The 27090-nt window shown below is 34.8% G+C and overlaps 4 protein-coding genes across 5 annotated transcripts; all 4 read right to left on the reverse strand.

Moving 5' to 3' along the window:
* Positions 1-3923: 3923 nt before the first annotated feature.
* LOC105648547 (transcription factor bHLH118) lies at positions 3924-7034 on the reverse strand. The gene is made up of 3 exons (XM_012234967.4): positions 6404-7034; positions 5810-6163; positions 3924-5677 (listed from the first exon to the last, which is right to left on the reverse strand). Exons 1-3 carry the CDS (start codon positions 6725-6727, stop codon positions 5597-5599), a joined length of 759 nt encoding a protein of 252 aa, XP_012090357.1. The 5' UTR covers positions 6728-7034; the 3' UTR covers positions 3924-5596.
* A 3952-nt stretch (positions 7035-10986) lies between these two features.
* LOC105648548 (receptor-like serine/threonine-protein kinase At4g25390) lies at positions 10987-13560 on the reverse strand. Its single transcript, XM_012234969.4, has one exon. The coding sequence runs from the start codon at positions 13299-13301 to the stop codon at positions 11187-11189; it is 2115 nt and encodes a 704-aa protein (XP_012090359.2). The 5' UTR covers positions 13302-13560; the 3' UTR covers positions 10987-11186.
* Positions 13561-14682: 1122 nt separating this feature from the next.
* On the reverse strand, positions 14683-19114 carry LOC105648549 (glycosylinositol phosphorylceramide mannosyl transferase 1). The gene is made up of 5 exons (XM_012234970.4): positions 18072-19114; positions 17576-17972; positions 15934-16097; positions 15774-15844; positions 14683-15064 (listed from the first exon to the last, which is right to left on the reverse strand). Exons 1-5 carry the CDS (start codon positions 18317-18319, stop codon positions 14904-14906), a joined length of 1041 nt encoding a protein of 346 aa, XP_012090360.1. The 5' UTR covers positions 18320-19114; the 3' UTR covers positions 14683-14903.
* A 144-nt stretch (positions 19115-19258) lies between these two features.
* AHG1 (Protein phosphatase 2C family protein) lies at positions 19259-26967 on the reverse strand. 2 transcript variants are annotated; one of them, XR_016322820.1, is made up of 5 exons: positions 25852-26967; positions 25336-25740; positions 24555-24660; positions 20181-21614; positions 19661-19800 (listed from the first exon to the last, which is right to left on the reverse strand). XR_016322820.1 is itself a non-coding variant. In XM_020685061.3 (4 exons), the coding sequence occupies exons 1-4, from the start codon at positions 26308-26310 to the stop codon at positions 19469-19471; spliced, it is 1302 nt and encodes a 433-aa protein (XP_020540720.1). In that variant the 5' UTR covers positions 26311-26945; the 3' UTR covers positions 19259-19468. The 2 variants fall into 2 exon arrangements, 1 of the variants encoding a protein (XP_020540720.1); XM_020685061.3 differs by lacking the exon at positions 20181-21614 and having other exon boundaries at positions 19259-19800; positions 25852-26945.
* Between the last annotated feature and the right edge of the window lie 123 nt (positions 26968-27090).

Here is a 27090-nt window from a genome sequence, read left to right on the forward strand (position 1 = left end):
GATACGTTAGTTAGGGTTTGAGATTTGGGACGATGATGCCAAGATTCCACTGTTTTGCCTTCTTTATATAGACAAGTACTGATATTCAAAGGAGACTTTGAGTACACTAGTACTTGATGTCAATACCCACTTACCTAATTGTAGATTTATAAATAATTAAGGTGGTCTGCGTGCGTGCCATTCATTTAATTAATCAAGTCTCAGACCTCTTTAATTAGTCTCTGTTCTTACAAGTTAGAACTGTGCGGTTTGCTAATTAAATTTTAAATTTTTTTGCCATTTTTAATGGGTTTTCTCTTTCTTTGAGTATTAGGGGAGGGGTTCTCAGAACTCTATATATCAACAGGTTATGCATCTATTTATTATTGATTATGCAACAATATATATATATATATATATATATCGGTTTTCCTTTCAAAGCTCACTCAATATATATTAAAATGAAATGTCATATGTCCTAAAAAGAAATGTGATATTATTAGTTGTTCTTGTTATTAGGATTTTTTTTTTTTTTTGGTACGTGAAAAATCTTTAATGATAAAAATGAAGGCAAATATATTTTATCTTTTAATATTTTTCAACTTATTAAGTAGATTATACCTTAACCCTTAATTTGGGTTTAAATTTAATTATTAATTTATCACATGTTACATATATCTGTATAACATTTTGTGATGTATACATAAAGTCTCCATCCATAAATAAGAATCAGATTTAAGTACGTTTTTCTCGTATTTTAAAAAAATCATTTAATTTGTTTCATTTATAATAAATATTGAATAAATTAACTATATTATCCTTATTTATCATAAAGAAATAAATTTTTAAAAATTATAATTAAAAGTTCATCATTTGCAAAGGGTAAAAATTAGAAAAAAAATGATTATTTTCAATTAAAATCCACAAATATGACACTTATTTTGTGGAAAGAGGGAGTATATAATAAAAACTTTTAAGTGATTATATGGGAGTCTATAGTTACCAAGCTGAAAACAACCTCTTCGAAAAGGAAACGTTAGGGATTGATTTGGATTATCTTTTCCTTTCCTTTTTCCTTTTTTTTTTTTATTAATTTTGTTTTCATTTATTTCCAACAATACAGTTTACAAGCAAAACTTAAATAAATGGAAGAACAAAAATCAAATTATATACATATGAATATGAAAGGTCTGGTTTTACATATTATATAAATTTATTTATTTCATTATTTTAAAAAAATAAATCATGTAGAATATTCTAAGTTGAGAACTTATAAAACTATACATATTTCTTATAATTTGACGCTGAGAATCAAATTTCAATTAATATATATATATAAAAAAATCACTTGTCATCTATTAAATGAATCCTCTCTATTTGACATCGCTTTCCTTTCTTACTTCAACAAACAGCCACAAAAATATGAATTAATTAATAATTTATAAGAATAGAAAATATGTAATGATGATAGATGGATTGTAAATCCAGCAAAAATGCTCGGTTGGAGTAGGGTTCCATCATTTGACCTTTGAACGACATCGTTATTGTTGAACTAACACTCTCTCATCAAAGGTCTCGCGCACCACATGCCTCAACTCTTTCACTAATTATAATTTATATCCATTTCTTTCCTTTTTTTTTCATATATACAAACGAAAAACATATTAAACGTGCATAGTATATATAATTAATAGTGGCTTGCTTATTCTATTGGGGAATAATAAATTATTCTGATTAAGAATTATATGAAACAAGAAATATTAGTGGCCTTTAGTTATTAATACCAACAATATCATGAAAAGATCTCCAACTAAGATAAAGATAAAGCACTAATTTATATTTATAATCGGTCTAAAAGGTTGGACCGGCAGCTTTAGTACAGGTTTTTGTTTTGACCTTTAATTAGCTGCTTTCTTCATTGTTTAGCCTAATTATTTCATATTAATTATTTGGTTACGCCCTGCCGGCCTGGTAGAAGAAGCTCCTGTTGTTAATTAATGCACTTTAATTAATTAATTCTCTTTCAGTACTAAAAAGATAGTCCATTTTATATTTTCATACAAATTAATAAAATAATAATTATTATGATTAAAATATAATTTTTATAACACATGAGCAATTGTTATATTGGAATAATAAGTAAAAACTAATGAGAATATAATGATAGAATTAACAATTTAAAAATTAACTATAATGCAAAAAAAGGAAAATGAACCGTATTTTGAGAAAAACTAGAAATGAAAAATGAACCATCTTTTTTGGACGGAAAGAATATTATATTGATTGGTCGCAAACAAATCGCTGGGATCAATGGTGCCATACCGTGCCCTGAGTATCCGGGAAAAAGTAGAATATTTGATGGAAGAACGGGGATCCTTTTGAACAGCATGTTATAATAGGGAACCCCATATATATTAGTAGTATATTATCTTTTCCTTTCTCATTTTGATTACTGGGGTTTGTAGAGGAAAAAAAAAAAAAAGAATGTCGTTTAATTGCAGAAATGAACCACTTAATGATGGGATTGTCTTTCGCATACAAATGCACAATTAATTATTGTCTTACAGTGCATGATATGGACTGATTATTATGATATTATTATTGGATAATCCATTGCCAATTGACTAATTTTGGATTTTTGTTGAAGAAGAGCGAAACTAATATTATATAGGATTGATCAAAATATTTCCACAAGAAATCTCAATAGTAAAATGTTTAGATTGCTATAAGCTTAGCTCATTTGATGTTGCAGTTGGCAGTGCCGATGGTTTACGGTTAGGATCTTCTAGAACTCGGATAAATGCTTACTTTGACCATTGACTAGATTCAATAAATGTCCAATTTGATAAAAAAATTTAAAAATTAAAATAATTAATTTAGCAACTGTACAAAAAACACATTTATAGCAATACATGTGAAAGAATTACTATTCATCCCCGCATTTTGATAAATAATTATTCCTTATATTTTAAAATAATTCAATAATTTAATCTTTCGTTTAAATTTTGCACTTTTATCTATTAGTTTTGTTTTTCTTTTTCTTTATAATCGGAAGATATAATCCCTTCGGATCGTAAAGCATAAAAATTTTTGGTACTCTAGTAAAATATGTTTGTTGAGGATCAAACTTGTATTCTTACCCTTCCAGCAAAGTGTGATTCTCAGGGATCAAAATTGTGTTCTCACCCTTCTAAGGGTTGAGATCGCTTACCACCTCAACCAATACCTTGTTGGTTTTATGTGTTAATTTTCAATAAAAAAAAAAATGTACTTCTACCACTTAAAACCTCTATCAATATTAATTTTCTTCTTTTATCAAATTAAAGCATACAATAATTATTCTTCCAAATTAGCACAAATGAAATTTGATCAATATAAGATAAGAGAGTTTGTTAAAAACTGAAGAAGCAGCACGGTATTAAAATATAGAAATTAATGGCAGCCAAAGGACCTCTGTTGAAAAGTAACTTGAAATTTCATTTCAAAAGGATAACATCTGTTGAATTAATCTTGGGAAAATACAATATCACTTCTCATAGAATATGCAGTTTTTTTTTTTTTTAAATGCAATTTTGAAATGCCAAAAACGAATACTCACCAAATAATTACAGGAAATACAAGTGTCTGGCATTACAAATTGTAGCTACACCTAAAACTAAAATACCAAATGGTTACAGTAATATAGTCCAAAACTGACATTTTTAGAAGCACAACAAGGGCAACAAGGAAGGGTTACAGTAATATATATATATATATATATGCTTAAACTGAATATCACAAAACTTCTGTCTGATTGTTGTGGCTTAGCTTCAACTATTGATCCATGAGCCAGAATGAAGTAGCGGAGATGGATGAACATATATCCACCACTCCATCCTAGTTTGGCTTTGATCTTAGAAATGCATCCATCTTTGAAAAAAATATTAAAACAAAGAATAATGATAGAAGCAGAAGAAACCATTTTATTATTTGGATAGAGCTTATATATACACATATAAAGACAAGCATATATGTACCAGTTCAGTACAGTAGATGAGTGGGGTTTGCATGCAGCACGTGGGCATACATCACTAATATCAGTAACCAGTGCTTGCCTCTGCAGCAAATCTCTTGGAGGTTTTAATTTAATTAAAGGTGTTGTACAAGTAATCAAAGGGAAATTAATAGTTAAGAAGAGATATTAACAAGCTGGCATCAAATCCTACCATATAATGTATATAGAGATTTTGGGCATTTTAAAACTAATAAACTCAATCATGTATATAGCTGGAAGGGTTCAACACAACGCATAAACCATGTCTCTGCCGGTTGGTGCCACTGTTACTAATTTGTTCTATAACTAACACATATATATTTTATGGATATGCCAAAAAGCATTCACATTTTCTATTCAGGAGATCACTCACTTATCTATGCCGAAACCATGCATGCGAAAATAAGAAAGAAAAACAAAGTAAAACAACATTAATCAAAAGAGTTCAACATCACCTAGCTAATTATGATGATAAATTTAATAAAACTACAGCCTAAAAGCTAATTAATTTTATCAATAATTTGACATGGAGGTCAAGGCTTTAAGCTACATAAAGTTTCTTTATAATTTAAGAGAAAGGTTACGTACAATCCTTCGTTTTTTAGAGCTCATACATATGAAATATTTTACGCATTGAGTCACCTTACTACTAAAAATATATAATTTTACAGAAATAAGCTCAAGACCAGCTAAAACTTAAAAGATTTTTGCTGCATGCATTGGGTCACCCTTACACTGCCTAATTCATTGAAAATAAGCAGCCTTTTTTACATTATGCAAAATATGAAGGAAAACAAAGAGTAATTGAAGGCATAGATGTAACCATGGAAATAAAATTATATATAAGCAAGCAAAAATAATCCACTCTGTCATAATTTCATAGAAACAAGCTCAAGACTAAAACTTAGAAGAGATTTTGAAAGATAATTTGTCAATTATTCCTTTTACTATGTGTGTGTGTAATGTACTGGACCTAGCTACTATATCTTCTTCTAAGTATCTCTAGCTAGAGTTTAGAAACCATAATGTAATTAATTATACTCTCATACAGGCAAAGACTCATTAAAAAGGAAAAACTAATATATTGCAACTTATCTTAGCATGCATATATATAAAGCAGTAAAAAATCTATACACAACAAGTTTCACCTTAGAAATTCAATGTGACTATTATTTGGAAGCAAGTGAAACTTCAAATTTTTATGCCGTTAATTTAATGCTCAACAATAAAAGTCCTAAGATTTAGCTAATAATAGCCAAATCATCCAACCACAAAGAGTTAAGTTCTTGGAGATCCAATAAGCATATGCACACACAGTACTGTGCTTAAAGATCGATCCTAATGCCTTTAATATTTCTCAAACTGCTAAATTAGGAGATAAAATTAAAGGAATGTAAAAATTTCATTTTCCCAAATTTTCTCAAAGAGCAACACAAGTTAACGAGAGGAAGGAATATCTCAAGTTATTTTTATAAGCAAAACCATCATCAAGTCAGCATCTAATTTATCAAGCAAAACCAAGTTAAGTGTTTGAGTAAAAAGTTAGAATTCTACAGTGGAAGAAGCTAGGTGATTTATGATCCTTCAACAATCATTATATCGAGGAACGAGTGGGGTTAATTTCTGCTGCAACTTGGATAGATTTAAGCAAGTTGGATCATTGACCTGTGGAGTAAACATCATCCGAAGCTAATGAATTAGATGCACAAAAATTTCATCAAAACACATGAACAAATATATAAAACCCTAAACCTAATGAAACTAATAATTAAAATATATATATACATATATATATACCTCAGCCTGGATAGTGTGAAATACCCTTTCATTTACTTTGGTGGAAACACAATTAACCACAGAAATTTCAGCTTCAAGCAAGACTTGAAGAAGTCTTGATAGGGTCAAGTCTTGCTCCCTTAACCCACTGCTGAGCACAATCTCAATTCCTCCCGAACAGGGCCTTACTATGACTTCTTTACTTGGGGAGGTACAATTGCTTGAACTTCCACTAACAATTTGCGAGGGAATGCCTGTCAAATTATTTTGCTGCTTGAAGTGATCTCTCTTTGCTTTCAATTCTTTGATTCCCTTTTGCAGATGCTTTATATAATTGACAGCCTCGTTCATGTGATCAGATGTCGAACGCTTACCCTGAAAGTCCCCATCAACATAACTTATCTTTGCGCATAATTGTATACAATCCCAATAAACTTTATAGGAGAAAAGCAGTTTTCTTTGAGAAATTAATGAGAACCACAGACATAACACTACCCATATTCTAGATGAATTTGTAAAAATTAAACGCACACAGTAAATTTTTGTAAGTCCTGTATAATAATAAGCAATAGTAGAAACTATAAACAAGAAGCAAAAAAGTAGGAAAGTTGAGACCTTGATATATTCCAGAGGGAGTAGAGATCGAAGAGATGAATAAAGAGTAGCCATTTCTTGCCTTCTTTGACGTTCAATTTCCCTATGTATCAATTTCTTCTTATTACCAATTCTCTTATCCATCGCAGTAGCACTCTCATCATTATTGTCGATAGAAATCGATTTTCGCCGCCTACTTTTTCCCATATTGTCCGTTATATCAGCAGTGCCATGACAATAGAGTGCAGACTGAGCCAGAATCAGATCTTGTGGGATTTGTTCTTGATTGTGAGGATTAGAAGAAATCTGAAAGCACAGCTCATTGCCTTGGTGTAAAGGAAACATGGCTTTCCAAAAAAAAAAAAGAAGAAAAATAATTAGAGAGCTTGAGGAGAGTAATTAGGTATGTAAGGTGGCAAGTAGCTGGGGGCTGGAGGTTAAAGAAGCGAATACTTCTGTTAGGGTATGTGATTGAAAGATCTTCTACTGGTGCAGAGATTCCATCATCTTCTCTAATCTAGCATTACCCATAATTTTAAATTCTGACTCGTTTTTAATAATTCTGTAATTGTATAATTCAAATGGACAAAGCTGACCTAACCGGCCACATAATAAAAGCTTTGGTTCTATGGGACTGTAGCTTTGTACAAAAGTAAATTCCAGTATTTGCGTTCACATTATGAATAATTTAATATTGTTCTAGGTTTTGCATCAATTTTGAGAGCGAAATATCCGTTAGATTATAAGTATTGTGTCATGTGTCAAGCGTGTTGTAATAAGAGTGCCATTATTGGTTTGACTCCAATTATTTTTGTTTTTGTTTTCAGACTTGGAAGGAAGGAAGGAAGGAAGGAAGGAAGGAAGTAGCACTTTCACCTTATCCTTAGGGTTAAGAGTAAACACACTGTCCATATAAATATATGATTGATCGCCTTCTCCATATATATATACGCAGTTTATGCGGATATAATTATTTTCGTAATGTTCGTCGCACATCCTCAAGCTAATTGCATAGTATTACATATAGGTCCCTTCTTTAAGATGGGAGTATATTTTTTGAAGTAAGGATAACCATATAAAATATTTAGAAAACCATGTTTTTCGTTGCTTAGAAAAGGGGAGGAATTGAGTATTATTTCACTTAATTTTTTATGTTCTATATATTTTGAAATTCTCTAATTCAGAGAGAAGATAATGGAGAAAAATAAAAATTTTACTTATTTTTATTAAATTATTTAAATACCCGAAATAACTAGAATTACATTTTATTCTTTAAAAATTTTTTGATATTTTTTAATTTCATTAGTGACTATATAGTCTAATAACTAGAACCACATTTTATTGTTTAAAGTTACATAAGAGTATAATTATCAATTTTCAATAACAACATTTTCTTTATTTAAAATTTTTTTTATTTTCCAAATAAAGAATAATAAATTTATTTTATTTACTTCATTATATTCAAATACAAGAGTGAAGAATAATTATGGAAAAAAACTGACAATTTCTTATTATTTTTCGCTTTGTTTTCTAAATAGAATGTAAAAGTTATGGAACAGATGCAAAGGCAAGTGCATACAGTGTATGTAACTGCGACCTCTAATTAAATTAAATGACACGAGCTAAGAAATGGTGCACTTTCATGAACCAACCGAAGCCTCAAAAGGGGAAAAAGATTTCGTGAAGATATGGAACAGTCCCCTTATCTGATATTGCTACCCCTTCTGAGTTGTACAAAAGTGCGTTTTAGGAAAATAATTAATTATAAGATCACAATAATTATGCCTTCTGTCATCTTCCTTAATTAATGATTATATATTAATAATATAGTGGTTATAGATATGTTTAGTGCTAATTATATCGGGCGTGTATTGCATTTGTGCACCAACCACTCATGTCATCATGGGTCTATTTCCATTAATATTGGGATTTCCCCCTTTTTTTTTTTTTGTCTCTATAATCATGCATCTTGCCTGCTTAGTGTCAATTTTGCTTATTAGAAGTTTAAAAAATTACTTAAAGAGCGACTCTAATTTGATAAGTCACATTTTAATTTAAAAAACGATTACTATAAAGTGAATATGCTGCTAATGTCTAAATTAGATTATTACATCTTAAATATAAATTAGACAAGTGGGTTAAATGTTTGTAATAATTATGATAAATTTGATTAGGAAGTTTATATATATAGTTCCATTAAAAAATTATATATAGAAATAGTTTTCCTACAAAGTCCACAAGTACATAGTTTGAGTCACTTCTGGTTGGGTTCAATTAGTCAATTCTAAGTTATAACAACCGAATTATAATGGATTTTATTCTTCTGTATATATATATATATAAACAAATAATCAAATAAAATAAAATAAAAAAAGTTTCTAGGGTTGGTTGTACTTGTTGTTTATATTATTATTGAAGAGAAATCCAGCTTTGGTATCCTTAGAAGCACAGAGATATAAGAACAAATAGGAGACTTTGACAGATGAGGTGTCAGAGGAGAGCATCAAAATTAAAAATATATATAAAAATAAAATTAATAGTTGCTAAACCTATTTGGGATTATATGTAATAAAAAAAGAGATTTATTTGAAAATTTGAGTAATCAAAGATAAAGGCATTCATTCAAATCATGTGCTCAAGATATGCTGACTGTGATTTGGTACAGAACCAACTTATATATATTATGTTGAATTCAAACTTTAAAGGAATCTATGCAGCCTCAAATTTTAAAAAAAATGTAAATAAAAGAAATCAAAATCTTAAAAAAAAAAATTAGAGAATTTCAATTTCGAATTCCTAATCCACTTAACTACAAGAAGAACACTCCATCTCTCTTCTGAATTTCCTATTTCTAGATTTAGGAGAGGATGAGCTAGTCTGCTCCAAGTTTGAAACTTGGGTTTTGGGACTAGGAGATTTGGGCTAAAAGTGAATATGGTCGACTTGCATCTAATCTAATTTTAAGTAAGCCCAATACATATTTCTTTCTTCTTTATATATATATATATATACATATATATGAATGTCCAATCCCATATTAATTCTGAGCTGTTTTGCTTATCTTTAATGTAACCTACTCGATCGTATAACTCAAACATGGGTGTATTTATTAACTACAACCAATCTTGTTCTTTAATAGCTCCTTCGAATGCCAAGAAAAAAAAAAAAAAAAAAAAAAAAAAAAAAAAGATATCTTCTTGATTACCAACTCGATTTTAGTCTCTAATTACATTTTCCTCTCTCTCTCTCTCTCTCTCTGTCTATTCTTATATCTTTGCACTTGTTATTCATCCTTCTCCCTCCACATCTTTAATATCATCGACGCTTACATCGTTGTCACATCTGGATCAAGGGGTGACTATTTCACTAACTGTGATAACTTTTACGCAAACTGGAAACTTCCTAGGATTTTTAAAATCTTATACTAGAGAAGAAGATGGTGGTGGATTTCGTTCCCTTTTGTTTTAATCTTGTTTTGCAGATTTTTTGACTATTGACTTTTCCATTGAGGCATCGTGTCTTCCAATTTCAAGTTCACACTTAATTAAGTGTTCTATTTAAGTTTAAACTGGATTCTACTCTGTAAGTGGAAATTGTACAGGACAGTTTTACAAGTCTTAACACCAGAAAACAAAAGTGGATTGCATAGTTATCAGAGGTCATATTCCTAATCGTTCATATCAGGATAAAAAATAAGAAGAAAGCTTATCAGCATATTGGGTATACGATTTCTGATAAAAATTATAATATACACTCTCTGTTCGAAGATCAGTGGGATAATGAAGAACTATGTGAAAGCCGTTGCATTTCTCTTCTTCAAAGAAACAAACATATATATAAAGATCGGGCATTTTTTGATGGACAGTTCACAACATAACAGGGGTCAACAAAGAATTTGATATATTCTTTCTTTATGTGCTTGAATTTGAAAATCATGAGTCTGGGATTACATTCAAAAGAATTCAACTTTCACCTAGGATACTAGTAGCAATTTGCAAATCAGCCATTCCCAATCATTTTTTCTCGTGGGATTTCGGGGGTGGGTGCAAGGAGGAGGTAGCTAAGTCATGCTGAATTCCAATTCTTCAACTAGGCAACCAATAAACATGTCAACTTCCTAACCTACCATAAAAATTCAAGCTTGCATTAAAAGCTTGGGACCATGCACCCTAACAGCGACAGCAAATTACCCAGCACTATCGATGATTGAATCTCACCTTTTCCACCATAAAGAGCCATAAATCATTAAATCGAAACATCAACAAGCAGGGATCCTATTCTAACAGGAGTCGGAGCTCTAAAATAACAAAAATTTGTTAGACAAGTGAATAGCTTTGATTCTCTTTTTCCTTTTTCTTTTTCTTTCCCCTTTTATCCAAGTGCAGAATTCCAGTTTCTGGAAGCAGGATTATATTGGTATAGTTACTAAATAAGAAGTGTATTGACATTACTATGTATCTGTATTGTTGGTGCTTGTAAAAGTATCAACAATGCCAATGCCAATAGTTTCTAACATAGACCATGTTTAAAAAGGCATACTCAAGTACTAAATCACATACCTAAAACTCATCGTTGGAGCAAACATGGAGTGGGGGGTCACCAAATTGTGTTAGCTAATCTTTTCATGTTAGTGATGCAAATGGTAGACCAGACTAGTATCAACATCAGAGCAAGAGAAAGCCATTTCAAGCTTTTCTTTCTTTTTCCTCTTTTTTTTATATTTATTTATTTACATGTATAATCCACAAAAATGGCCAGCAACATTTACCACTGTTCACCGAAATCGGCATCTGACGATAAAAACTCATCTTACCTTCTTGAATGACTTGGACTTGAAGGGAAAGCGTGAGGGCGGTGAAGGTGAGAATTCAATTGGTAATTGAGGTGCCTCCAATTGGCCAGTGAGCATCCCTACAACCTCCTTCATGGAAGGCCGGCGAGCAGGTGATTTTTGCAAACAAAGAAGAGCAACAGTAATACCTAACAAAGCTTGTTCTCTATCCAAAGACTGTATAGACTGATCAACCAAATCAAGAAGCTTCCCAGAGCGTGCAAGATGGCGAGCCCAATGTATTAGATTTGCACGCTGAAACTCCGACACAGGGGAGCTTGTAACCTGAAGGGGACGCCTTCCAGCAATAAGAACTAACAATAGAACTCCAAAACTATACACATCAGACTTATCTGACAAACTGCCACCACCTCCATATTCAGGAGCAACGTAACAAACGGTTCCTCTCATACTCGGTGTACTACAAATTCCACTACTCTTTGGTATTTCTCCACTTAAAGAATCATGGCTGTTATAGTTACCTCTAAAAAGCTCACCACTAAACCAGTCAAGACTGCCTCTGCTACTTCTACTCCTACTTCTCTTCTTCTTTTTCCTCTCAACATACAATTCCTCATCTCTTGGCCACCAGTCTTCTCCTCCTCCATTGCCATTGCTGGTCATCTCCATATTCCTTTTCTTTTTCTTTTTCTTCTTCTTTCTCTCCAACTCTTCACAATACTCCTCCTTCCACCACTCCCTTGGCTGCCTTCTCTTCTCCTTCTTTAAAATCTTCTCATCTTTGTCCTCGTCTAAGGAAACCCACCATTCCAAACGTTTCCGATTCTTCTTTTTATCAATTTTAACAATTCGCTGATTACTTGATGATGAAGCTTCGATCCAATCACTTTTTGGCCTCTCCTTCTTTATCTCAGTTCCAATCCATTCCATTACATAGTCTTTCACAGCCCCATTCTCCACCACACCGCTATTTTCTTGTTTCCACCACCAGTCCCTTCCAGATTGACTCTTCATCTCTCTCATTTTCCCTCCAGTAATCATTTCTTTTCCACTCTCAACACTAACCCCATCAAAATTGGCCTCAGGTGGCGCCGCCAAGCCACCTGTCTCCGGCGAGGCAGTTACACCCTCTACTGTCTCCGGCGATGTTGCAGAAATAGAAATTGGTCCCCGAAGAAGGCTCTCTGGTGACTGATCCACTCCCAGCGTGAACTCTTCAAACCCAGTAGTCACGCTTTCGGTCTCTACAACAGATCCATAATCCTCAACCGGAACTCCATTATTGCTATCTAATTCAGCTTTCCTCATCTCAGATCCACCGTTAACCTTCTCGGCATCACTCTCTTCGATTCTAACCTCGCACTGATTCTGATTCTCTGTTTTTAGCCACGCCAATCCAAAATCCGCAATCTTGGCCGAGAAACATTGATCCAACAAAATATTACTTGGCTTTACATCGCCATGAATGACGGGCGGATCCAAACTATGAAGATACTCAATCCCTTTAGCAATATCAACTGCAATGCTAAACCTTTTCTTCCACTGCATCAACTCGGGGCACTTTCTATGGAGAAGGGCATCCTGTAAATTGCCATTCGGCATGAGCTCATAAGTCAGCAACATCGGGCGGTATTTCCTATCGGTGGAGAAGCCAAGAGCAGCTATGATATAAGGAGAGTCGAGTTTCGAGGCGAAAAGGAGCTCATTTTGGAACTCGCGCTCCCCCTGGAGAGAGCCCGAGTCCATGACTTTGACCGCGACCAGTTGCCCATTAGGTAGAGTACCGCGAAAAACAGAGCCAAAGCCACCTTGTCCCAAGCGAAGAGAAGGAGAAAAATAATTGGTGGCACGGCGGAGGGTGGAATAAGAGAACCGGTGAGGCGGTTTAGAGTCAGAAGGGACAGTACGCTTCCTGTTGATTTTACGGAAGCAGATAACAAAGATGAGGAGGCAAGAAAAGGCAGCCGTGGCGGCGGTTATTGGAGGGAGTAGACGAGAAGAAAGATGACGGTGGTGGTGTCGGAACTGAATGGGAGACGGCGTCGGTATAGGAGGGGAAGTAACAATGGGCGAAAGGATTAAAGAAGGAGATTCGAGAAGTAATGGAGGAATTGGACGAGATGGCATCGTAATTTAACTATGAAAAAAACAATAAGAAAGGTAAGATGAAGCGAAAGGAAGGTTTCATGGCAAAGAGGAGGAAGGAGGTTGCAGTGCGATGGATGGATTCAAAGTTTTACACCATCAGCTGTTGAAATTTTGCTATTTTCGCTTTTCCTCTCTCAATGTCGGCTTACGGCTAAAGCTACGGGTCTGTGCTATTTTTCAATTAATGCCCCAATGACGTCCACCTTTTAGTAGATCAACAGTTGAGTTAAAAAAAAAAAAAGGAAATTAACACAAATTTTCCTTGACACCATCTACATAATATAAGAAACCTTAATAAACAAGGGACAGATTAGTCAATATATTGCAGTATAATTAATTAGTGTATTAAACAGGGAATTAGTGATACGAATAATTAGATTAGATGAATGGGAGGAATTGCATGAACAGAGCCCATTAGGGTAAGTTTAGTGCCAAAAAAGCCATACATTAACTCACCGTCCAGTTTGAAATAAAATAATAAAGAGAAAGTGGAGTTAGGTTTTTGTTTGGAGCTTCTTTATTTGGTTGTTCCAACTTGGAGCTTCTTCCACACCCCACTATAATATCTGTTGCCCTTTTTGTTTCTTCTATTAGGTTTGACCTTTTACTTTTCTCTTTCTTTACGAGATTTGTTCTCAGACTTCTTCTTTTTGACAAATAAATAACAAATTAATTAATCTTTTGTTTTGCTTGCTTTATTCTTTTGCATTTTGTTTAAATTAATCCATTTTTAATGCATAAAAAAAATTATATTCAACGGACCGATATGAATATATATTTTCCTTTCTTTAGTTCAAAAAATGCAATTATGTAAATGCCGGTCGGTGACGGAACCATATGCAATTCTTTGATTTGGGTAATATAATACATACGATAGATATGGAGAATATATAGGACACGAATCTAAGAAAAACTTGCAGAGTTTACATGGCTCACACGTGTATTATTTTATTTTCAATGATTATTTTTATATTGTATAATAATCTTAACACGTAGTTTTATTTATTTATTTATTATCGTTACCACCTGCATTAACCAATACAATCGACTGACAACTGCCGTTCAAAGGAACATGGTGGGAGCTTAATTAGATTGGTAAATTAGATAGAATGGTTTTAGACTATACCAAACACTTTTCCGGATTGGACTTCAGCGATGGTCAAAAAAACAAAGAGCGATGACAATGGCAATCATAGCAGGAAAAAGAAAAGCAGCCTACTTTTTTCAAACTAATTTTCGTTGTTATCTAATTAATCAAATCAAACAGGCTGTATAATTTAATTGAATTGATGACTTATTAGTTTACCGACTAATCAGTAATTAGTGCTGGCTAAACAAAGTCTAAAATGCACTGTGCATCTATGTACCATGGTCCATACGACGGATCTATTCACCTCAAAAGAAGGGATGAGAAAAACAGAGATACACTCGCACATAAATTACACGTTAAAACAATCTAAATTGATCCACATTTTAAGCATTTAAACGACAGCCACGTCTCAAACTTCCAGATGCTGCGTTTTTCTGAGTTGGAAAAAAATTCTGAACAAGAAAATTTATATTTGACCCAAGTTAATGATACTACCAGAACCATTCTTGTCTTGCATCTGCAGCTTTTACGTTAGTTGAAACAAGAGGCACAGCTCCATATAGGGAAATCAAGTCGTTGAGACATTTATTTCTCCTGTTAGTATTACCTTTCAAACTACTCATGCCTGAGGATCCAATTTCATGTATCTTCCCTGAAAAGTTCATAATTACTATTTCAATAAAGAATAACTAACGTTAAGAGTTTAAGACTCTGAACTTTGAAGATCTAACAGTAAGAACAGAAATTAGCAGAGAGAACCATGAATGATAATCTACAACCCTGTCAAGTTAATTCCACAATTAAATTCACCATTTTCTAATTTCAGGAAGATACGCATCCTCAAAGGAGAAGGGATCAACATTTACAGAGCTATTATCCAGTAAGTTAAATGAAAATTGCACTCTCATTTGGAACCAATGGTTATCTAGAAACAACTTCTTGCCTTTAGAAATCCACTCAAGTTGAAGCTTTGTTCTTCTACGAAGCCAAAAATCCCTTTACCACTCGTGAAGCCTTTGAAACAAGCTGTCACAAAGTTAATCTTACAACAAACAGCTAGGTAGGAAGAGCAGGCTCCAACACAGAAAAACTGGCAAATCTGCCCAGGTAGGATTTTATTTTATTCTATCTTTAAATTTTATTCATGCTGTTACGAACTATTCGGAGTTGTAGCTAGTTCTAATGTGTTAAGCATACTTGTAACTGTTCCAAATCAACTTTGTTAATCAACTGGCAAGCTTAAAATCGCAAAGGCGTATTAATTAGGACCTCTAAAAAAAAATCTACAGTTACATCCAATGGTATGCAAATATTATAATGGAATGAATTATCATAGAAAAAAAGGAAGAAAAAGACATCACCTTTCACCCATATTGGAGGAGCGCCTGTAGCATTGGCAACTAGTAAAGACATTGCAATATCTTCACAATCCCTGCATGAGAACAGGAAAAATAGGTTGATCTTCTCTTTCAAGGACAAAATACAAGGGGGAAAAACCGAAAAGAGGAGTCGTAAACATGCCTTTCTCTTGAAACATAGTCTTGTATGGACGGCGACATTGAGTGAGTATACAAGTCCAAGTACTTCTTGTGAAAGAAAGCAGCTTTTGAGAGAACTATACTGTAAGCACCTGTCCACCAAACTGACCACCATCCTCCATATTTGTAATATGGGACACCATTCTTCTGAATAACATAGGGATAAAAAGTCAAATCAGGTTATTTATGAAGCTAAAAATAAGAAACTATGTGCATTTTCTGGTGTCAAAGAAATGCAGAGTACTAACTAGCTGCGAAAGTCTAATATCAAACTATCTACCACAAAAGCATATTACACCCTACTCAATGAATTGGCCAAACAGGAAAATGATGCATCCATTATCCTGAAAAAGTAAAGACACTCTCCACATAAATTGCCTCGATGATAAATGCTTATTCTGCCCAAGTAAGGAGGCAATCATGCTTTGACGCCGAACAATGAATGTATTTTACTACAAATCCAGAATCAATTAACATTTCGATTGTTCTCCACTGTAATTTACGGAGTAATGCTCCTCTCTTCACAACCTTGCGTCATCTCACCATAGTAGAATGCATGAACAGTAAACTTTTGGACAAAAGTTTTCCTGTTCAACATGGATTTGAACTTTGGTTCCCAGAAAAGAAAGGCAACAACCAGTAACTTATTTTTTAAACTATGCAGTCAACAGTGACAAAATCCCAGAAAACAGAAGTATAATCACTGCCTCTGAATACCACTAGGTGACTATCAATGCTATAATAGCAAAACAAGTGAACATAAAAAGCACCATCTTTATGAACCTTGTTATTAATTATATTTAAAATTCTCAAACTCAGTGGGGCACGAAGTTAAAAATAGGATAGTAGCTGGCTTGCACAATACCAAATTAATTAGACAGGAAACTTGAAGGTGAAAATAGATCTGAAGATTATTGCCAGCAAATTCTGAATTCTTATTTCCAGATTTGAAGAACTTTTAAGCATTGGCCCTTTTATTCTAGTTTCCATTGATTCTTTTTCAAATAAAATAGGTTTCCATTAAGCCTCTACTTGATATAGATGAATTAAATTTTATAAAATTCATTTGGAAACCATGATATCATATTTGGTATAAATGAAGACATTCATTTCACTCATGAAAACTAAATTTTATAAAATGAACTTATAACTAATTCAAATTCTAATATTTAAAAATGAATTTCTAAAGTTCAAATTCATTTATAGCAAACACAGGTAAGTTCATTTCATCAAATTTTTAATTTGAATTTATATTTTGAATTAAGAAGTAACTAACTGGCACAAGAAATAAATGAAAAAGTGCAGAACATTAACTTTGGACTTGCGATGGGTCTAATGAACTAAAACACTTGCGCCAACTTATATTTTTAACTTCCAACCAATGTGGATATTTTAACACATTCAACCCCCACAAAACACTAAAATCAGAAAACTTCCAGATTACAACCATCAAATTGCTGAAAGTCAACGCAGAGAAATGAAGAATATAATACACAAACAAGAAAATGTGTCATGGTTTCAGGAGTCTGCTATACATCGCATATAGGCATTAATGGTTAGCCAAACTGCAGCAAAAGAAAGCAAGAATGCAACGGCAAGTATAAAAAGCAAACGACAGAACCAACCTGGCCATCCAGCAAATGGATACGAGGTACGAATCCCACCATGGTAGAAGGTGCACTCTGCCACACAGAGAAAGCAAAATCCAAAGCTGAACACGGGACAATCACATCATCATCAACCGAGAAAACCGCATGAGTTCTAAGGTCAGCAAAGGGCTTAAACCTATTTTTTAAATAATCCTCCTTGTTAATATATAATTTAAAGTTGGGTTTTAGGACCGTCTGTGACTTGGAGAAAACAACCCTTTTGAGATAAGTTTGCAAGTTCTCCGATAGTTGATCAGTCGCACTCCAAACCACATGTAATGCATCGGTGCCACCACAGGACGCATAATGAGTGACGGATTGCTTAAGAAGCGAATTTCCCTTCCAGGTGTTAATCAGTACTGTATAGCCTCCCCTGTCCACAAAAAAGAAAATTTGGAAATTTAAATACGTAACACGCAATTCGACTTGAATAAATTAATGGAATCAAACACTTTCAAGGAAGAGGAGGTACAGAGAAGGAGAAGGGTCTTCAGGGATCCAGCCCATAAAAGAGCTAGTCCAGGAAATCATAAAAACGGCAACGCATAGGGCACAGAGGCTCAGCACAAGCTTCACTCTAGCTGTGACCAATAGTTGGCGAGCTCGGCGCAATAGAGGCGCCCAACGGCTACCGAAGGAACCTTTGCCGGCAGCTTTTTCCTTCGCCGGAGAATATAAGTCATCGACGATAACTTCACGGATCCCAATTATGGTAGACATTGATCAGCAATCATTGAAAAGAAGGCGATGATCAGCTGAAGACGATGAGCATAAGGAACCGTGGGGTCTTGATCTTTTGGTAACACGCATCAAGTAACCAATCGAAAACTGGGACGTTGCTGTTAAAGTAGATTCAATATTTTCCGAAAAATAAAATAATAAAACAAAGTATCACCTATACCAAAGTGTGGCACCGTCCCCACTCTCCCTCCCAAAATATCTGTCACCTGTATGTAATGTATACCCCAACTGAAATCACCGGATAGTGGAAGACTCGCTAATACAAATTTCCAAAAAATAAAAAAATAAAATTATGATTCTGACCCAATAACAGTATCATTTTATTATATCATAATAACAAAAGACTTCGTTTATCGAGTTTAAAAACACGGATAAATTTAAAAGAAAGAGAAAATTCAAATGGAATTTGCAACTTCTAGTCTAAACATGTTAGGTATAAAAGTCGATGTTGATTCAATCGCGTGAATTCTTCGGTAACAGATATTTTTATCTGATTTACGCGCAACGATAATAAGTCTCCTTGATATCTTTTACAGTGAATATTTAATAATATTCTTGAGTGCTCCCGAGAACGTTAAATCCTAATTTGAGGAAGAGGAACTCCACCCGACTGGACAATTGGAACGTCTTCTCTCTCATACCGTGTTTGTAGCGTGTCTGAATTATAATAACAAACTCTTGGCAAATGGAGCAACTTCAATAACAGAATAAAGGGGTCTCACCTTACCTAGACAGGCACTATAGCCTATAGGAATCCTGATGACCAGAATGGAAAGAGTAAAAAATTGAGACCTCCAAACATTTACAGTAAACAAAATAATCCTGGTATCCAGTGCTAGTTGTTCGACTGATGAAAGGCCAAAACCTATGCATGGATCCATCACACATGCCACCCTGAATTAGAAAAGGCAGCAAATATGTTGTTGCAAATCACACCAAAATACCAAATCTTATTTCACGATGATAAATAAAAGCCCGAAATAGTTAAAAGAGAACGAGACTCCATTTTTAATGCATTTAAAAGATTTTGCTACTCCAATAAAACCTATGTATGCATGCTGTTTTATACACACTTGATGTTGACATTGAATCTATCATTCCATCTCATCCCAGACTTGTTTTATGTCCTCAGCTCCTCTTAAGATCAACAACAATCACACTGATGTTGTCAGAGCTTCTTCGTCCTAAAGCAAGGCGAGTGAGCAACTGGGCAGCCAATGTGCTTCGAGATGGATATGATGCCATAATCCTTTCATCTTCTATCTGGGACCCAGCATTTGCAGCAAAAGTAGGAGGATTTCCTTCTCGTAGACACTTACAAGCTACCTCACAAGCCAAGTCACTTGACAAAACATCCCATAACCCATCGCTAGCAAGAATTAAGCACTCGTCTTCAGCTTCTCTTTTTGTGAAAGTAATCTCAGGCTCTGCTGTCACAACTGGCTTTAAATATTTGTCACCTGATAATGAAGGTTAAAGCAAAGATGTAAGCAGGCGTTACTTCATCATTCTATAGATCTTATAAGCGCCCTTGCCAATCATATATATGTGTTTCTGCATTAAAAAAAAAAATACAATACTACTATCACCAAAATAAATTCCAAACTGATTAAATGTTGAATCAAGTATAGGAGGCAATAATATGCATTTAACATCAAACTGTCACATAATTGTAGAGCAAAAATGCTAAAATATTCATGCTTTTTATCATTAAGACAGTAACATACACCAGCTGACGAAGGATTTCCACCCAAGCAAGTGCAATGAACTTTCCTTTTCCTCCAGAAAAACCAAAGAAGAATAAATTGCATAGAACATTTTGCAGAAATGATTTCATTACCAAAGTCTAAATCAAAGAAGCAATAGTTTCAATTTCGGCCACATGACAGGAAACTCGCAGCCCAAATAGAATTATTGAAAAGGTGTGCCCACATGCCTGCACATATTTTAGTCTACTTCAAGAATATGGAGGTCTAGACATAATTTCCACCCAAGATCCATCCTTGCACCACCTGAGCACAACTTTGAAAAGGCTACACATTTTGCTGGGACGCGCTAACATCAATTCCACAACCATTTGCAAGGCAATATAACAAAAGCAACTGAAATTTATCATAAAGTTATTTCACATAACATCTAAGGTATAAGAACCAATAATCAACACTTAACACTTCTGAGAAAATGCATCAGCATTTGTACCCATGGCAAGATTTCTTACAATAAATAAAAATAAAAGCAATAAAAATAAATAAAAAAAAGTAACTAGTGACATATTTGTATTTGTAGCTTTCATCAGATTTCAGCACTCACTTGGCAGCTCCATGGTTTGACCAGCAGATTGGTACATAAGCCAAAATCCCAAATCAAAGCCAACAAGCTCAATTTTTATGTAGTAGTTTGTCATCAATGAGTTTCTTGCCCAAGGGATGCATAGTAACTTTAATGGGACAATCATCAAAGCATCTCATTCTTAACAGTGAAAATAACATATGCAGTCATTAACTTATATGACGTACACTCATGAAGTTACATAAATTCTCAGTGGCTAAACACACTCATAGAGTAAAATAATAATAATAATAATAATAATAATAATAATAAAGAAGCATGCAACTGAAGTATGCCAGAAAATAAAAGAAATAAGCAAATTGGCTTAAATAAGACATACAATGTACAAGCATTCAGATAACAAGTAACCAGAATAAGTTTTATCCAGTTTTTGCACTACACTTGCAATATCTGTACCAAGGTGGAAATTTGGTCTTATAATAGCCAGCAAAAACAGATGTACACAAGAGTAATCATATTTACCAACTTCAGGCAGCTCCAACAATGTAACAAGTTCATATACATATTCTACAAGTGATTTCAAAAATACACACAATGAGGAGATAGAGCAATGAAACATAAGGAACAAGCATAAATTGTTTAAAATGCAGTGTTGCACATGTATGAAATTTGCCAATAAGAATAATTGATGACAAAAGAGAGAGATAAGAGTGGAGAGGGAGGGAGGAGACATTAAATGAAAGTAAGATTAAAAGCTTGGAGAAAGAAAACAAGAGGCTAATTTGGCTCGATCTCGGTCCACGTTTGCCGAACTTTATTTCCATTTGCTTCCTCAAGGTGCAACTTTTCACACTAAAACTATGTGACGTCCGCATTCTTTTTTATGCCTAGTTACTAAATACAGCACAAGCCATTTCATACCCAAAGCCGTAAGGCTCACGTAAACTCTGAAGTAGTGCACATGCCTTGCATACGTTGTTTAGTCCTGAAGCAAAGAAAATTCCTCCAGTAAATTAAACATTTTGATTATGGGACATTGATCAAGGCTTCGTGCCTTGCACCTTAGCAAACTTATCAATACTAATAGGATATTTGATCTCACAAGCCTCTCCCAATGTAAATCACTTATGGACGATGGCTGTATTTTTTAACTTTTCCTTGCGGTCGCAAAAACTAGCTAACTGATGAAGCTGATAATATTATTGATGCCAAATGCTGCCATTGTTTGATGAATTTAAATCCACTAATAATAACATTAGTGCATCTAAGCTCACTTGAAGCATATTAAAGATAACGATGTTAGGATTACACTTACATTTGTTCAACCTCTAACAAAAATTAGAATAACTATTTTGATTGAGCAAATTTTATTACATGAATCAAGAGGACCAATGCAGCTAGTGCTTTTAGCAATACCTCAAGCAACTATAGAATGCTTGTTAATGACTTCCCTTTTTTACCTAATATACTAAACGTAGCACCTCATGCAGGCATATAGCAATCAAATATCCTTTCTTATCCTTACTTGATCCAATAGAATTAAGATTCAAAATCTCGTTAGACATAAGTGGAGTAGTGATACATCATGAATAGCATTCCTTGTTACTTCTCCTTTTAAAGAAAGAATATCAATTAGAATGATTATCGTAGCATTAGATGATCCACATCTCATGATCAAGCACCGATAAACACATTGAATTATCTATAACACTGAGAGCACTGAGAGCACTCATAGCCTAGGCATAATGATGCAATTATCAAGGGCACCCTACACTTGAGGTAATGCCCCGCCATGTGGACCTCCTTACATGGGCCTACTATGCCAAAAATATGTGAAACTCCATCCCTCTCTATCCTTATTTCACCCAAATGTTCAAAGCATTGCAACTTATTGGCATGCATGTCATGTCACTTGCACCACTTCACATGGTAAAAAATTTTATTATGATGATATTGTAACTTATTGTACGACATTCCTTGAACTCCATTGTAAAATAAGTAAAGAATACTTGTTATAAACCCAAGCAAAACATTACACCTAACAAATAATAGGAAGTTCATGGTTTTATCGATATTTCAATTCATTATTTAGCTACCAATTATTTTTCTCATTGCTAGTAGAATTGACTTTGAATCAAGGAGAAAGGGGCTCAAAAAAACAAGAAAAGAAGAAGAAGATTATACTATGAGAGAATCAAGGAGGTTGACCCCTTCCAAACTTGCAAAATGTAGTTGGTATCCCCTTCAAATAAAAATCGTAGCATACTTTAGTCAAACATCAAGAAGTAACCAATTATTGGTCATTGCTTGATCTTTAATTGACAATCAAAAAAATAAAAATCATACACCACATTGTTAAACGATGGCCCAATTATTGAAACTCGGGATTCAAACTTGGAGATCGAACCTTGAATCCTATTGGGTTGGAGTAGAGGTGTCACAAATGCAAAAAACAATTTGCATTTATTGGTCATTGTTTGATGTTCGACTCACGATAAAGAAAATAAAAATAATATACCACATTGTTAAATGATGGCTCGATTGTTGAAACTTGGGATTCTAACTTGGAGATCCCACCCTTGATACCTATTGGGTTGGCGGTAAGCCTCACAAATATGAAAAAACAATTCACATTTATTCTCAAAGAAGAATATTTTTCTTTTACCAAATATATGCGGATCCAATCATGATCTTATAACAAGAATAAGAGATCTTATACTCCATAGGTCAATATTAAAAAGACTGACAGATTAACAATTTCGTCGCTAGAGTTCATTTGTTTGATCTTCCAACGTCCTTTGTGCCTTCCATACTTCAATAGGAACTTTACGTATTTGGTATTTCTAGTCCTCAACCCACTCAAAGAATGATTGCAACATGTCGACAACTAGCAAAAGAAAATTGAAATCTATAGTGAACCTTGAACTGAGTTGAGTGTATGATCCAATAACAAAGATTAGAGGAGTAACAACTATGATGTTGATCCTGAAACTAATTGAATTTTACAATGTTGTATGGTTCCATAACCACAATTCAAAAGGCAAATCTTTGGCTCATTTGCAAATAATTTGTCCTAGAATAAACAAGCATTTGCTTGCTTTTGGGGAACATAAATGAAAGGAGAGCAGAAATTATGAATTAAGTAATTTTGTTAGCATCCTAAGAAATAAAGAAGCACCTCTAATTTCAGCATCCAAGTATTTTATAAGCTAAAAAGTAAGGAGAAAAAATATATATAGTGCGAATAAAGACAGATAACTGTAGCTGAAATAGATATAAATAGACTCCACTTCTGCCAAACTGAACAATTAATTCACATAGGGAGCAGATATAATAATCAAAATAAAGGAACAAGTACATTAATTACACGATCTAGCATGAAACAGATGGAAAATAATTTCAGAAGGGAAAATCACATACTTTCCTTGCCACTCTGCAATATATTAATCATATACTATGTTGATAATATTAAATATTTTAAAGCAGAATATTTTGCACTCACTCCCAAACATGGTTTGTCCAGAGAAATGTTGATACAATATGAATACACCAAGTGTGACTTAGACATACCAAAAATGAATTCTGATCATCTAAGACTCTTAGTGTGAATTAGACATACCAAACATGAATACACCTCCATTACATCCAACAATTTGGAACAAATCAAAAAGAGCAAGTACATTTAAATAAGAACACAGATTACAAGATTACTTTGAAGCTTGATATTCTCGCGCGTTCATTATCAAATGATAAAATTAAAACTTATATCTTCATAAAAGAATCACTTGAGTACATGCAAATGTTATGTGATAAGACATAAATTTGTATGATGTTCAGACCATGTTTTGTAGAGATGCTTCACATAATTAAGAGTTATAACTCCAGACAGGAGACCAATGATTCAGTCAATCCTAGAACAGATTACCTATAGCTCGGGACATAGCAAGAATTCCTTCAACTCGAGCCCCATTTAAAAATATGACACGGCCACCAGCGGCTTTAATCCTTGCAAGTTCATCAGATCTATCCGGCTACAAGCAAGTTTGAAGAAAAAAAATTCAAAAATTGATTAACGTAAAGTTCAGAAAAAGTAAAAAAAGAAAGAAAGTAACTCAGCCAACCGGCCATCAAATTCTACATGTAAGAGAAGAACAAGAATTAAAAAAAATTCCAAGAGGTAAGCCATGCAATTGCTAACTGAAACGAGTGTCACTTTGCCTAGCATGGAAAATATAACGATGGTCGATAAACTTTCCAAAGTCGATTATATCCTGGAAAGGAACGCTATGTTTTTGGATTGGGGCAGAATGATATGCGTGTCACCACTTCACTCGATATTAGGAGAAAGAAAAGCCCGTCTTTGCACATTTAAAAGAAAAAGACTCCTCAGTCCCCAACTCGGTTTACTAAACTCGACGAATTAAACTCTTGAAAAACTCTGTAATTGAGAGCCATCAGAAAAAGAAAGATGTAAATTGTAAAACAAGTGATGGGCTGCCAACAAAATTAATCCAGGTAATTTTTCATGACGAAACTTCAAAAAAAGAAATCCTATCCTACCACAAGAAGACAATAAATTAGCCTTGTCCACAAAACAAACGCCACGTGGTGTTGCACACAACAGGTGGCAAAGTATGCGCAAACACTGGGTAGAGAGACGTACAGTTAACTTGCCAATGGTACTGCTGTCAAATTACAAAACTAACCTTGTGATCGAAACTGAGCGAAATTGCCCTCCCGCCTCGGCAGAGGACGGCGCGTGAATCACCGCAATTGGCAACAATAATATGCTCTGGAGTTAAGACAGCTACAACCGCAGTCGACCCTCCAAGAGCCACCTCCATGGGATGGCAACCACACTCGAACCCCACGCACCCACACGCGCACGTGTTTAACGCCGCCTCGTCCATTTTATGGAAGCTTCTCTTCAACACTCTCCTCCACATCTCTTCCCATCCCTTCTCTCCTTCATCTTGATCCCTTTGAAAGTCAAGCTCCCTCGAGTTGCCGCTGCTACCATCTCGGTTCTCACCACTGCCACTGTGGTGGTCCACGCGCATCAGCTCTCCCTCTAAGAACACGTGCATTCTCTCCTTACATAATGCCGCCACCTGCATACCAAATTCAAGCGCCTATTAATCAAATGACAAAATTGCCCTAACTTCGAGATAATTAATCAACGAGATAATATGTAAATTTAGATAGCGAATTTCATTAATTACGTGAGGACCGCCATGACCGTCAAAAACAGCGAAGAAATGCACAGGTCCCCGTCGATTAATCGCCGGCTTGCAAAGGCTTGTGTAAACAGCTATTGCATCTTCCATCTCACGTGACCTTCCGGCCACTGCCATAGTACCAAAAGCTGGACAATCCATCGGAGGTCCGCTTGGCGTTTCGACCGCCTGTTCCTCCACTTCATCTCCGTGCGAAACTGACGAGTTTAAGCCCCCCAAATCTACCATTTCCGAAGTCCGAATCCGCTTCCCATTGGCGACACAACTCGAGGTCGAGCTCGAGCTCGAGCTCTCCACATGATTCTCACTTGACGGAGGAGGCGTACCAGAGGCCGGTATCGAAGCAAGCCTCCTCATCTCGATTCTCCTGCGACGGCGTTCCCGGCATTTTGCTGGTGAATCGTGGTCCTTGTCTCTCAGCATGCTTTTGCATACGTTCGTCATTGAAAAACCTTTCCAAAGGAAATCGTAGCGCACGTCATGTCGCCAGAGGCAATCATTACCGGAAATTCTTAATTATAACGGGACAAAAGCAGTCTATAGAAAGAGAGGCATACAGGAAGATTTCTTTTCTTGTTTCCGTTTCTGAGAGACGAAAGACAGAAAAAGCAACGTGTTTTGTTTTCTCAAATTCTCGTGTAAGCTTCCTGGGCAAGCCAGCTACGAGGGCAGCATGCCCTCTATACCCATCACCGACCACCGCTCTCTGCCCGTATGCCACGTGTCCATCAAGTATCCATATCTAATAAAAGTATACAACCTCCCATCCACAATGTGTAGGCAAGAAATTTGCTAGAAATTCCCTCTAATTTCTTCCTTTCTCCAACTGAAATTGCTTAATGGCGATACATCGAAATTTTCGGGATATGGATATTGGACACGTTGCGACGATGAATTGAAACAGGGAGGCCAAGCAGTTTCCAGTTTACAAGTGGGCCAATAAAAAAGCAGGTGGCCCGCGACAGTGTTATTTTTCTCAAAAGTTCTCTCTCCTGGAATTGCGATGCCGTACACACGTGGCAGCATAAACAAGGAGTATGCTCCGGTGGATACACTAGGAAATTTTATGAAAAGAGAGAGAAAGCTAGCGTCACAGGACTGTGAAAGCGGTTCTCCTGTACTCGCATCATAATGAAAGCGCACATGGATTAGCTCACACGATGACGCTTTAAACCACCGGCTGTGAGACGACCTTTTCTTAACAAAAAAAAGTAGCTGTGGGGC

The sequence above is a fragment of the Jatropha curcas genome, chromosome 10 (assembly GCF_041381405.1).
Source record: "Jatropha curcas cultivar XTBG-Jc1 chromosome 10, XTBG_Jcur_1.0, whole genome shotgun sequence".
In the NCBI taxonomy this organism is placed as follows: domain Eukaryota; kingdom Viridiplantae; phylum Streptophyta; class Magnoliopsida; order Malpighiales; family Euphorbiaceae; genus Jatropha; species Jatropha curcas.